The sequence below is a fragment of the Manis pentadactyla genome, chromosome 10 (assembly GCF_030020395.1).
Source record: "Manis pentadactyla isolate mManPen7 chromosome 10, mManPen7.hap1, whole genome shotgun sequence".
Classification (NCBI taxonomy): domain Eukaryota; kingdom Metazoa; phylum Chordata; class Mammalia; order Pholidota; family Manidae; genus Manis; species Manis pentadactyla.
In genome coordinates this window covers 179,732-192,697 of record NC_080028.1, presented here as the reverse complement: position 1 = coordinate 192,697, position 12,966 = coordinate 179,732, and the positions used below count along the sequence as shown (strand labels likewise).

The 12,966-nt window shown below is 53.0% G+C and overlaps 1 protein-coding gene across 1 annotated transcript; it reads left to right on the top strand.

Annotated features, from left to right (window-relative positions):
• Positions 1–4,745: 4,745 nt before the first annotated feature.
• ACR (acrosin) lies at positions 4,746–10,547 on the top strand. The gene is made up of 6 exons (XM_036906799.2): positions 4,746–4,754; positions 4,936–5,024; positions 5,910–6,116; positions 6,272–6,555; positions 9,232–9,377; positions 9,918–10,547. Exons 1-6 carry the CDS (start codon positions 4,746–4,748, stop codon positions 10,416–10,418), a joined length of 1,236 nt encoding a protein of 411 aa, XP_036762694.2. The 3' UTR covers positions 10,419–10,547.
• Positions 10,548–12,966: the final 2,419 nt, after the last annotated feature.

Sequence of the window (12,966 nt, the reverse complement as noted above, 5' to 3'; positions counted from 1 at the left end):
CCCATGCCTCAGGAGATGAGTCAGAATCCTCCAGGTCTGGACCAGAGGGAACGGTAAGAGGAGGTGCAGCAGCAGCAGCAGAGGGAGCTGCATCAGCGAGGCGGGGGCTGAGTGACGGCAACCCCGCAGGCCCCAGGACAGAGACTGCCTCACTCGGGGCTAGGGACTCCCTGCTCCTCCTGGTCCCCTCAGGCCCTCAGAATGTCCTGGCTTTACCCGCCTGGGGGCTAAGCAACTCCCCAACATGACTGGTAGCCCCTACTCTCCCTCAACGCCAGCCACCCCCGAGGTCCAGTGGACAGCTCTGGGGTGGGGCCTGGACGATGAGGCGGGATAGGCCCCAAGGTTGCTCCTGGGCTCAGGTGCGCTGGAGCACGGGGCGGGGACTGAGCAGAAATGGGAGCTGTGAGACAGGCAGGTCGGAGCTGGAGTGTTAGGGACCAGGGTGAGGAGGAGTGTGGTGGGAGTTGGATCGCTCAGGTGAGTGGAGTGGGGATTCAGCATTGAGCGGGAGCCCAGAGGAGGCTGGGGGTTAAGTTTGGGGCCATGCAGGAGTTGGGGGAGGGGAGAAGAGGGGGAGTCGGATGGGGAACCCCTGACCCCGCTCCCTGTGCTGGGAGCTTCCCTTGGCTTGAGTTACTGGGACCCCCAGTAGCCTTTAGGACTCCGTCCTCCCTGTCCTTTGTCTTCCTATCTTCCTCCCTCGTATTTTGGGAACAGCATGGAGAAGGTGAATGAAGTCACTTGTTGAGATGTTAGCTGCTTTGATTAGGTCTAATGAGAAAACCGAACCTGGGTGAACCATGTGCCTGTCTCTCAACGCATCCCTCAATTCCTGCAGCTGTGGGGCAGGCACTATGCCTGGCAGCCCCTTCTAGGATCAGAAGTGGGTGTTACTCTGCAGAGCCCAACAGTGATTGTCTTCTAGACTCTGGACACTGGATCTCCAAATTTTGTTACTGTGTAGCCTCTAAAATGTCTTGATAAACTAGATACTAATTTCCATTTTGAAGCTTATGTCTAACATTTTCAGCATATGTTAAAATATCTAAACAAAACAAAGGTTGTGATTTCCAGAAAACTATACATAATAATACTTAAATAGTTACATTATTCTGTTAAATGGTTCTCATGGACCCAAATACATCAATTTTATGCCCATCAAAATCCAATGAAAGAATGTGAACAGATATTTTCTTTAACAGTCAAAACTTTAATATTACTTGTTGAATTCTTGTTGCAATTTTTTGAACTGTATTTCCAAAATCATCTTCCTGGTGATTGCCAGGCACAATCTGACAGTCAGTAAAATAACTGAGGTCTCCAAACATGCAGTAGGTGAAATGGGGCCCCTGACTCATCAGGCAGAGGAGGTGACGCCACCTGACCCAAGGGTAAAAAGATGAAAAAACAGTGAAAAGATACAAAGGGGGAAGAATGTTCCTGAAACTGAGAAGAAACAAGTCCTATGACACTCAGGTGCAGGAAGTAAGAGAGCCTAATATTCAGATAAGACCCGAGACCCTGAAACTGGCTGAGGGGAGACAGTCTCCTTACACCCAAGCAGCGACATGCAGGTGGCGGAGATTTAAAAAATCTCATGATATTCAAATAGTTGATATTCTTGAGACCTGATGGCATTCATCAAGAGGGAAGAAAACCTCTTGCTTGGCAGGAAGGGAAATAATGCACACCAAACCTCAAGTAAAGGAGTTGAGTCATCCTGCCACTCCTTCATGACAAAGATGAGATGTTCTGGCCCAGTAATGGAGAGATGAGACCTTCTGACCTGCAGGGAAAGTATATCTAGGGACCCTCATGTAGGGAAAATGGGAGCTTCTTGACAATTAGGTATGTGAGGTGGGGTCCCTGGACAATCCTGAAGAGGGAATGAGACTCACTGACAATTAGGTAGAAGAGATGGAAATGCCGAGCAGTCAGCAGGGGAAATGAGGCCCTTCAGTCACTTAGAGTGAAAAGATGGGACCTCTAGACACACAGCAGAAGAGATGAGCCCTGACAGGTGGAGACAAGATCTCTCGACACTCAGGTAGGGCCTCTAAGACCGCCTTGCATTCAAGAGAGGAGCCTTCATGACCGCAGGAAGGGGGGATGAGACCCCAAGACACCCAGGCAGGGGAGGTGAAATCTTTGACAGGCAGCTGAGATGAGAACTTTGGATGTTCACAAAGAGATCTTGTGATGCTCAGGTACAGAAGATGAAAGCCCATGATGCTCAGGGAGGAGATGAGGACTCCCATCAGTCCAGCGTGGCAGCTAGGACCTCAGAGCACTCCTGCAGGGAAGAGGCGACCACTTGACATTTGGGCAGAGGATATAAGACCTCTTGATTCTTAGGTAGAGAAGACTTGACAAGGTGACACTCAGGTGGTGGAGATGAGGCCTTTGGCCCTGACTTGGAAGAAAAGAAACATCCTCATATTCAGGAGGTGATGACCCCCTGCTACTCAGGTAAGAGATACAAGACCTACTGGGTATTCAGTCGAGGGATGTGTGTCCTGAGAGTCAGATGAGGAGGCAGGACATTCGTCAGAGACGATACCGAAGTAGAGGAATGGAGATCCCCTGCAAGTCTGAAAGCTTGTAACACACAGGAAGACAACATGAGGTGTCCTGACCGTCAGGTAGGAGAGGTGGGACCTTGTGACACTCAGGCTAGTTGAGAACTTACACTCAGGTTGAGGAAGTGATACCGACTTTCATCAGGTAGAGAATGCGACTCCCGCTCTTGTAGGGGAGGTGAGACCTTTTAATATTCAAGTATGTGAGGTGGGCATTTGTCATGCTCTTGACAGGTGAGACTCTCCTTCCTGACAGAAAAATGATTCTTCATGATATTCAAGTAATTGCAGTGAGGATTCCTGGCACTCAAGTCTGCATGTAGGTCCCAGAGGGGAACTGGAGACCCTGAGGTGGGGAAGGTGAGACCTTGTGACACTCAGGGGGTGGGCTTTGTGATCCTGAGTCAGGTAGATTCAAAATGGCTCTTTGAAAGTGTGCTGACAGCCTCTTCAACAGCTGGTGTTGGCAAAACTGGACAGCAACATGCAAGGCAATGAACCTGGATTATCGTTTAACCCCATACACAAAAGTTAAACTCGAAATGGATTAAAGACTTGAATGTAACTCATGAAACCATAAAACTCTTAGAAGACAATATAGGCAAACATCTCCAGAATATAAGCACGAGCAACTTCTTCCTGAACCCATCTCCTACAGAAAGGGAAACAAAAGCAAAAATGAACTCATGGGACTACATCAAAATAAAAAGTTTTTGTATGGCAAAGGACATCATCAACAAAATAAAAAGGCATCCTACAGTATGGGAGAATATATTTGTAAATGACATATCCGACAAGGGGTTAACATCCAAAATATATAAAGAACTTACACACCTCAACACCCAAAAAGCAAATAACCCGATTAACAAATGGGCGGAGGATATGAAGAGACAGTTCTCCAAAGAAGAAATTCACATGGCCAACAGACACATGAAAAGATGCTCCACATCACTAATCATCAGGGAAATGCAAATTAAAACCACAATGAGATATCACCTCACACCAGTAAGGATGGCCAGCATCGAAAAGACTAAGAACAACATGCTGGTGAGGATGTGGAGAAAGGGGAACCCTCCTACACTGCTGGTGGGAATGTAAATTAGTTCAACCATTGTGGAAAGCAGTATGGAGGTTCCTCAAAAAACTAAAAATAGAAATACCATTTGACCCAGGAGTCCCACTCCTTGGAATTTACCCTAAGAATACAACTTCTCAGATTCAAAAAGACATATGCACCCCTATGTTTATCGCAGCACTTTTCACAATAGCCAAGATATGGAAGCAACCTAAGTGTCCATCAGTAGATGAATGGATAAAGAAGATGTGGTATATATACACAACGGAATACTATTCAGCCATAAGAAAGAAACAAATCCTACCATTTGTAACAACATGGATGGAGCTGAAGGACATTATGCTCAGTGAAATAAGCCAGGTGGAGAAAGACAAATGCCAAATGATTTCCCTCATTTGTGGAATATAACAGTGAAGCAAAACTGAAGGAACAAAATGGCACCAGACTCAGAGACTCCAGGAATGAATTAGTGGTTATCAAAGTGGAGGGGTGTGGGAGGCGGGTGGGGAGGGAGGGAGGGAGAAGGGGACTGACGGGTATTATGTTTAGTACCCATGGTGTGGGGGATCACATGGAGAACAGTGTAGCACAGAGAAGGCACATAGTGGATCTCTCTGGCAACTTGCTACACTGATGGACAGTGACTGCATTGGGGTACACGTGGGGACTTGATAATATGGGTAAATGTAGTAACCACATTGTTTTTTCACGTGAAACCTTCATAAGAGTGTATGGCAATCATACCTTAATAAAAAATTAGAAAAAAAAACAAGAAAGGAGCCAAAAATTCTGATCCTGTCTTCACCACTATGTCATCTTAATCCAGTAACTAAACCTGACACTCAGTTTACCCCACTTTAAAATAAAGATGATAATACCCAAAAAAAAAGAAAGTATGCTGACAGTCTACACTTGGAAGAGGGAAAGATGGTCTGCCCACACAATATTAAGCACCTACCAATCAGCTGGACCTGGCTCCCTTTATGTGCTGCCGTGTTGCACCATCTAGTCTGAGTGGACAGTGGTCACAGCCCGCATGCGTGGGGAATCCTGAACTGGCACAAAGCAGACCCTCAGGCAAGGCGGGAATGTGGCAGGTAACCAAAGTACCAGGAATGAAGGTCCTGGCCTTGGGATGGAGGAAGGGGCTGCTCCCCAGGCAGGGACTCACTTGGTTGAGCCTCCTGCCCTGACGACTGCTGCGGGCGGGCGTGCGAGGCTGCCCTGCTGATTGGCCAGAGGCCTGGAGCTCTGTGAGGTCACCGGCTTCCACGCCAGGTTGGGCGGGAGTTGGTGAAGATGCTGTTGCCAACTGCTGTTATGGTCTTGGCAGTGTCTGTGTTTGCCAGAGAGAAGAACTCGTGTGAGTAAGTGCAGGCATGCCTCGGCGGGAGGGAGGCTGTCTTGTGAGTGGTAGGTACCCCCGACACCCTCTGTCTGGGGCTAGGGAAGAGGCCAAGCTTGGCCCCTCCCAGTCCCCTGGGTCTCAGCCCTTTGACCCCTCCCCTGCTCCCAGCATCACAGCTTCCTCCTGAGACAGACCCCTCAGCTCCTGGGCCCCTTTCCTGCCCAGCGATCTACCTCATTGCCTCATGGACACCAGATGCTGAGATACCCTAATCCCTGGCTGACCCCAAGGGCCCCAGGCTGTCACCATGCCATGCCTCTGGGCCCTCACTCCACCTGCTCCCCCAACAGCCCCAAGGTAGCCCACAGTGCCAGCAACTCCCCAACTATTTTGGCCTCTCACCAACAGCACAGTTCCCAAGACTTCCACCTGTGGGCCCCTGCTGCTCCCTGTGGGCCTCCCATACCTGGGTGTTGTGCCCACCTGCGGCTGCACTCCTTCCACCTGTCACTGTCCAACCCGCCCCTGCAGCTCCAAGAACCCGTGTCTCTTCCCTGAGTCTCCCACCCAAGATCTGCTCTGGAGTCCTCAGGCCACTACACCCCTCTTCCCCCACCTACAGCCTCCCCCTCTGCCCAGGACTGCTCGTATTTCTGGGGCCTTGCAGTTTGTCCTAGCTTCCTATGGCACCCCTCTCCCCACACTGTGCCCCTCAAACCTGGTCCCCAGCGCCCCTCCTTAGCATCTTCCCATTTGACCCCACACAGTCCAGGCTGCCCCCACTCTCCCAGGACCCCGCAGCCCTGCCCACATTTACCAGCCCCACACCCCTGACTCCCCCAGGCTGTGCAAGGACAGGCCGAGCTTATGTTGGGTCTGCACTGTGCCCGTGGTCTCTCTTCAGCGGCCCCTGTGGGCTACGGTTCAGGCAGAGCTCACCAGGGAACGTCCGCGTCGTCGGAGGGCAGGATGCGGCCAAGGGGGCCTGGCCCTGGGTGGTCAGCCTTCAGGTCTTCACGGCCCACAATAACCGGAGGTATCACGCATGCGGAGGCACCTTGCTGAATTCCCACTGGTTGCTCACTGCCGCTCACTGCTTCAGGGTCAACAAGTAAGTGAGGGACTCACGGGGGAGGTCTTGAGAAAGGCTCTTCTCTGAGGGGCTTTGTGCAGAGTCTCCCTGGGACTCTGGGCCTCGCAGGAACCAGAGGTCTCCGTGCAGCCGGTCCGCAGGGAAGATGACCTGGCTTCCCTCTGCACCCGCAGAGAAGTGTACAACTGGAGACTGATTTTTGGAACCAGGGAAATTGTGTACGGGAACGATAAACCAGCCAGGCCACCTCTGCAGGAGAGATACGTGGAGAAGATCATCATGCATGAGAGATATAGCCCCCGTTCGGAGATAAATGACATTGCTCTCATGAAGATCATCCCTCCTGTCCCATGTGGGCCCCTCATTGGACCTGGCTGCCTGCCCCGATTCAGGGCAGGCCCACCCAGAGTTTCCCAGGCCTGCTGGGTGGCTGGCTGGGGATTCCTAAAAGAGAACGGTGAGTACAGGAGGGGCCTCCCATGGGGGGACATTGCTGGTCATTCCCTTGGTGATCTTTGGGGTGAGGGGGTGACATACTGATGCCTAGGTGAGCACCTCCTCAGTCCTCGTCATGGTGCTGTGAACAGGTCCTGTCACTGTCCTGTTACTGCAGGGGAAACAGACTTGAGTCACTAGCCACGGCTGCTGACTAGTGTGGCCGTCTCACAGAAGGCCGAATGATGGACAGAGGAGTGCCATGGCATTTTTAGAGTGGAGTCAAGGCTGTGTCTGTATCTGGGCCCTAGAGTCCCAGGTGCCCCATGCTGGAAACAGCACTTGGAGAAGAGCTCCCGACAGGGTTTTATGGCTGTGGGCCAGCCCATGCCCTCTGGCCTCAGTTTTCCCATCTGTGAATGGAAGGGCCAGGTCCTGGCCTCTAAGCTCTGAGATCCCAGAGCCCAGCCCTCAGCTCCCAGCAGGGCAGCCACCGCTCGGAGGAGTCACTTCCGCACTCTCCGCAGGCTGGGGAGGTGTGGTTTCCTGCGGGTCAGCTTTGGGCAGCCAGGACAAGACCAAGTGGGGGCAGGCCTCTCCCGGTGAGCTGCCCTTTCAGCTCCCCATAGGTGCTCACGTGAATCTTACCATCTCATTAGGGATGAGGAGATATGATTGAAATTAACCTAGCTCACAATCTCTTCTGTTCTTTGATAATGGAAAATTTAGTCTTCCTAATTCAAGGCAGTTCAGTCATTTGGGGTTTAAAACTCAGCCTTTTTTCATAACAAAAAAATCAGTAATTTCAGGATTCTTAACTCTTTTTCCCTTCTCTCCAAGGTTGATCTAAATTTCTGGTAGGGTTGCCCTCCTTACTGTCACTCAGGAAAGGGCCTCTCCTCCCTGTGCCTTTGCTGACTCATGACTTTCCCTCGCTGGCCTGGGGTGTGGACCTCTGTCTTGCTGTTGATGTCGGTGGCTCTGCTGTGGCCTGTACGGTGCTGTTTTTGTCCCACCCGCTGGCCTGGCCTGCTCCACCCCTCCGTCGACCATGTCCACATCTTCTGGGGCTTTTTATAGTCCCCGGGGTGCTGATCTCAGGGCTCCCATCTAGAGCCCTCCCCACCCCACTGCTCAGACGATCATAGGCTCTATGCTGCATGCTGGACAGCATACAAGGCCTCTTTGGTCTTAGAATGACCCTAAATCTAATGGGAATTTTATCATTTTCTGGCAAACATCCCTCACCCCTAAGGCCGAGTCTTAAAGAAACCCTCAAGCTCCAAACTCCTGTGACATTCTTCTTTCTTCTACCTCACGCCTTGAACTTGAAGGCCCTGAGTAACTGGAAGGTCTCTGCCTTTTCCATTTAATTGTGAGCTCCTGCAGGCTTTTTTAGTATTTGTCATTTAAAGCCAGGTGTTAGGATTGAGAAAACCCTTTTCTGTTTCAGGACATCTGGCTCTTAACAGTGAAACCTGCTGCTTTCAAGACTGTAGGCTCTGCTATAGATTTAAAAGGTCACCTTAAGTGGCCCGGCTTGCCAGAGCCACCCTTACCTCAAGCGCCGTGCCGTACAAAACTCTCTCTGCTGCTTGGTTGGGAAGGAAAGGCCCCCCTCAAGGGATTGGAACCACAGTCAAAGCCACGCAGACACACATTCAGCAGCCGTTTGCCAAGCACCCACAGTGTGCGGGCCTTATGCACGTTGCCCATGCAGTTCCTGCCTTCCCACCTGGCCTCTACAGCCATGTCCTGGGGCTGCCCCTCCCTCATTCTGACCTGTCAGCTCCCTGTTTATTCTGCTGAAGATGTTCAAGTGCACTCACGAGTCTGTGGCCAGGCTGTGGGGAGCCCTTCTGACGTGGGGACACCTGGGGAGGAGGGACATGCATTGGTCTCGGGCCCTGTCTAAGCAAGGTGCTGTGTGGGCTGCTCAAGCTACAGCTTAGGCCAGGCCTTTCCTAACTCAAAGGTTGTGACAGCATCGGGGGCTGTGAGGGAAGGTCTGGCATGGCTTCGGGGTCATTTCTGCCACCCATGCCCATGTGGGGAACATGGAGGCCACACTTCCTTTTATATGGTCTCCTCAAAGCAGATATGAAGCACTTGCGGAGGGAGGGACTCAGCAGCCCAGATCCAGCTGAGCAGAGATCTGGCAGGAGGTAGAAGGCAGGGAGGGTGACTGATAGCCAGACTATGGGGAACAGGGGGTGTTTCCTGGACTTGAGTCCAGAGGGGAAAAGCTGGGTCTGAATCGGAGCCGCAGCGTACCCTATGCTCCAGCCTCCTGACCGGAGAAAAGGGGAATGACGGAACCTGGCTCTTGGGGTTGCTGTGTGGGGTCAAGGGGGTGGCCCCTAGTAAGTGCTCAGCACATCTCAGTCATGACTTAACACTGTGACTGACCTCCGTGGTCCTTATCTGCCACTCACCTCTCCAGCCACATTCATCCGTTCTCCATTCACTGTCTGCCAACTGTCCACATGCTGCCCCTCCTGCTCGGCTCCTCCCACCCCACCTCTCACCTGCTCTCCCCTTGAGGAGTGTGCAAGGAGACACCAGGGGCATTGGCAGCCAGGATCTTAGACCTGAGCAGAGCATTAGCATTACAGGACAGCGGGTCCATGCAGGGAGGAGCAGGGCTTTTCCGGAGCCCGCCTCCCGTGATCACTGACCGCTGAGTCTCTGACTGTAGCCCGCAAGATGTCACCTGTACTGCAGGAGGCGCGTGTGAACATCATCGACCTCGGCTTATGTAACGCGACACAGTGGTACAATGGGCGTGTTCATTCCACCAACGTGTGCGCAGGGTATCCCGAAGGCCACATTGACACCTGCCAGGTAACTGTCCTTCAGTGCCCAGGCCCCTGTGGACACCTCTTTATTAGGTCCCTGAGCTCCACTATCTCCACGGCCCTGCGCTAGAGGCCCTTTCCCTGGTCCTGTCTTCTGGCATTTAGTCACAATGAGGATGAGAGGTGACCCCCCATGGCTGTCCCTACAAAGAACGAATCGCCACATGTAGAACTCGATTCCGTCCAACACACACGTCCTATCACCCAAACAACAGCCTCTGCAGAGAATGCTTCTTTCCTCACCAGAACATAAAACGTTCAGACCCACCCGCAGGCACATGCTTGCGTATGCATAAAGCCACATGCACGGACACGTAGGACTGCCCCTCTTCCCTCCGTACTGCAAGGAAACCGGGCAGCCTTCTCCCAGCCCCGCTGAAACAGGCTACCTCACACCTTACCACGAGCACCTGTGTTGACGGCGGCAGGACAACGTGACTGTAGGAACTGGCCTCCCAGAGCCCATGGCCCTCTGGGTGGGGGGAAGCGGCTCAGGCCGGCAGTGACCCCGTGTCCTCCTGGGCAGGGGGACAGCGGCGGGCCGCTCATGTGCAGAGACAACACGGAAAACACCTACGTGGTCGTGGGGATCACAAGCTGGGGGGCAGGCTGTGCCCGCGCCAAGCGCCCCGGAGTCTACACAGCCACCTGGCCTTATCTGAATTGGATTGCGTCCAAGATCGGCTCTAAAGCCTTACAGACAGCCCAGCTGCCTGGGCCTCCCCCCTCTGCTGCTCAGGCGCGCCCCCCCAGGCCCCCCGCCGCTCGCCCGTCCACTCGCCCTCCTTGGTCCTCCCAGCACGTTCCTCAGCCACTTCCCCCCCGTCACTCGCCCTCCCCCGGGGCTCGGCCCCCGCCCTGCCTCCCCGCCCCGCCCCCGCCTGCCGCCGAACTTCCCCGAGCGCGCCCGTTTGCCCAGCGTCTGCAGCAGCTCCGGGAGGCCTTGGAGGGGAGGAGCTCTTCTGGCGCGAAGGGATCCAATGAGGTGGAGACCACAGATGTCCCCGAGCGGACCGCCACACCCTGACCCGACCCTGTTCTCGACAGACCCAGCCAACGCTCCACTCCTAAGGAAAAAAAAAAGTAAACTAATTAAAAAAAAATAAAAAAATGCATGAAGAGCTATCTGGACTTCTTCCCACCTGCCCTGCCCCTCCCGCCCACAGCCCCTCCTCCTCCGGCGGTGCGGGCTGCGCGGGCAGTAACGTCGGTCGCGACCTTCTAAGTCTTGATTCTTAAGACTGGAACAAGGTGACCTGGGCTGCGGGCCCCGTACGGCCTTCACCTCACGTGAGCGTGTCTGCGCGTGAGATCAGCGGTGTGGGCCCTGGAAGACGCTCCCGGGAGCGAGCCGACTGGGAAGGAGGGCAGGGCTTCCCGCGTCTGCTGGGGGCCATGCTCTCCCGGCAGGATGAAGGGACAGATCCCTGAGGGGTTCTGTGTGGAGATGTGGGTCCCCCAGAACGCAAGGGATAAAAGGCACCTGGGCAGCCAAAACCACGACTATGTGCCACAAAACTCAGTTTTGCTTGTGGCTCTGGTGGCAGATTGAACATGGTCCAAGGTCGTTACTGGCTTGTGGTCAAACCCGTTAGTTCCTGGATTCAAGCACATTACAAAAGTTATTTCCCCAAGCTTTTATGAATTCTAACTGGGGGCATGGGTACCTTTGGATTGCCCCTGAGTGAGCTTTTAATGGCTTCCTTACCATTTGGGAGTATTTAAGATCTTTCATTGCAAGAAACAGAAACCAGTTTGAGCCATTTAACAAGGAGGGGACATTTATGTATTATAAGGATACAAAAGTGTCACGCAGAACCAATAGGAAGGCCCAGCAGCAGACCTTAGAATGGTGAGGAGCTCTCCAAGGCATGACTCTAGGCTGCAGCGTTTGAGTGGCCGCCTGATGCTCAGCCTACATGGCCAATACCCTCTCCTCCACCCACCCCGGCTGGAGTCCACCCTCAGTCAGAACGGCTCACATCCATCTGCAAGTTCTGGGGAGGAAATCCCGATGGGATCTGGACAAGGGCCCACTCCAGAGGGTGAAAAGCCCTTACTGCTGGAGTAGTCCCTTGCGCTATTAAAGATGGCAGGCCTCAGAAAGAAGCACCCTGGCTCCCGACTGAGCCGTTGCTGTTCAGTGCACTGCTTGTGTGAATGGACAGACAGTGAATGGAGAACGGTGTCTCAAGGGCAAGGTGGCCCTAAGCTCTGGTTTAAAGACAGGTGATAGAGAGAAGCTGCAGGAGCTTGAGGGCAGAGTGAGGAAGCCCAAAGGGCCAGTCCAGCCCTGCTGAGGCTAGAACATGGGCTGACAGAGCAGCCACAAGTCTTGGCTTCCAAGGCTCATCAGCCTGCCTGGGTCCCAGCACAGCCCTGCTTTGCCCCTGATTGGCTATATGGCCAGAGGGCTGTGTGACAGTGAAATGAGGATAGCCGCAAAGATTTTAGAACAGAGCTTACATGCTGTTAAATGCTCATAAATGTGGGCCGTTATTTTGAGCTAACTGGTGATAAGATGCCAGTGGGTAACCTTACGCCTGTGGGCAAGGGCACTCTGGCACACACTCTTTGACCACTTATGGCCCCTGGAATGCTTAAGCCACAAAGGAGGATCTGCATGCTGGTCTGAGTGGCCCATAGCTCTGAAGTGTGGCAACACTGGATTGACCAAAAACACACATTCTATCTGCCTCTGCTAAGAGCCAATACTGCTAAAATTGGAGTTGGCATGATTATTCATTTTGTTAGCTTTGGTCTGTCTCTCCTAAAGCCAGTTTTTTAATCTCTCTACTGGGTGTATAATCCTGGTACCCTGGTGCCAGACACTAGTCATCCTCTAGACACTGAACAAAACTCAGCATCCTGACCACAGAGCAGGACAGAAGCCAGGCCACAGGCCGCATGGCCTTAAGAGCAGAATCAGTGTTGGAAGCAGTGCAGGACTTGCCTCGCTCTCACCTGGCGGCCCTTGACTTGAACCAGAGCCAAAGCCAGGCAGGCCTGTGGGTGGGGGGGTGGGGCGCAGGGTGCTCAGCCTGGGGTGCCGGGTGGGCATGGAGAGATCACGGACAAGCGGTGGGGGAGCCGCTGGGCCAGCAGCTCCCTTCTGCCTGCACAGGCTTCATCCCATCTGTTCAGAGCCTTCTGGGCTCAGGACGGACTCTCCCAGGACACTTTCTCCTCTTAAGTGCCTGAACCCCAGTCCTGTTATTTCTTCTCTCTCCATTGAGGTGGATCATTTTGTCCTGGGCTTGTGATGTGCAGCTGATGCTTGGCTCTGCTTCTTGAAGAGACAGGGCCTATAGTCAAGGAATAGTCTGATGGGAGGCCATAGACGGGACAGAGCCTACAGAGACCAGGAGATGGGTTCCTGTACATTCTAGAAACTTCCCAAGCACATGACTGCTGTATGTATATATAATCTGATCCCCTCTTGTTTTTTCACTGTTCACATTATAACTTCCTTTTTCATTTGGCAAATATAGGGACATTTCAATATTAGCACATCGGGCCCACCTTGTTTAAAGTATGTTCCACAGTAAGGATATTTGTGAGATATACTGCCACGT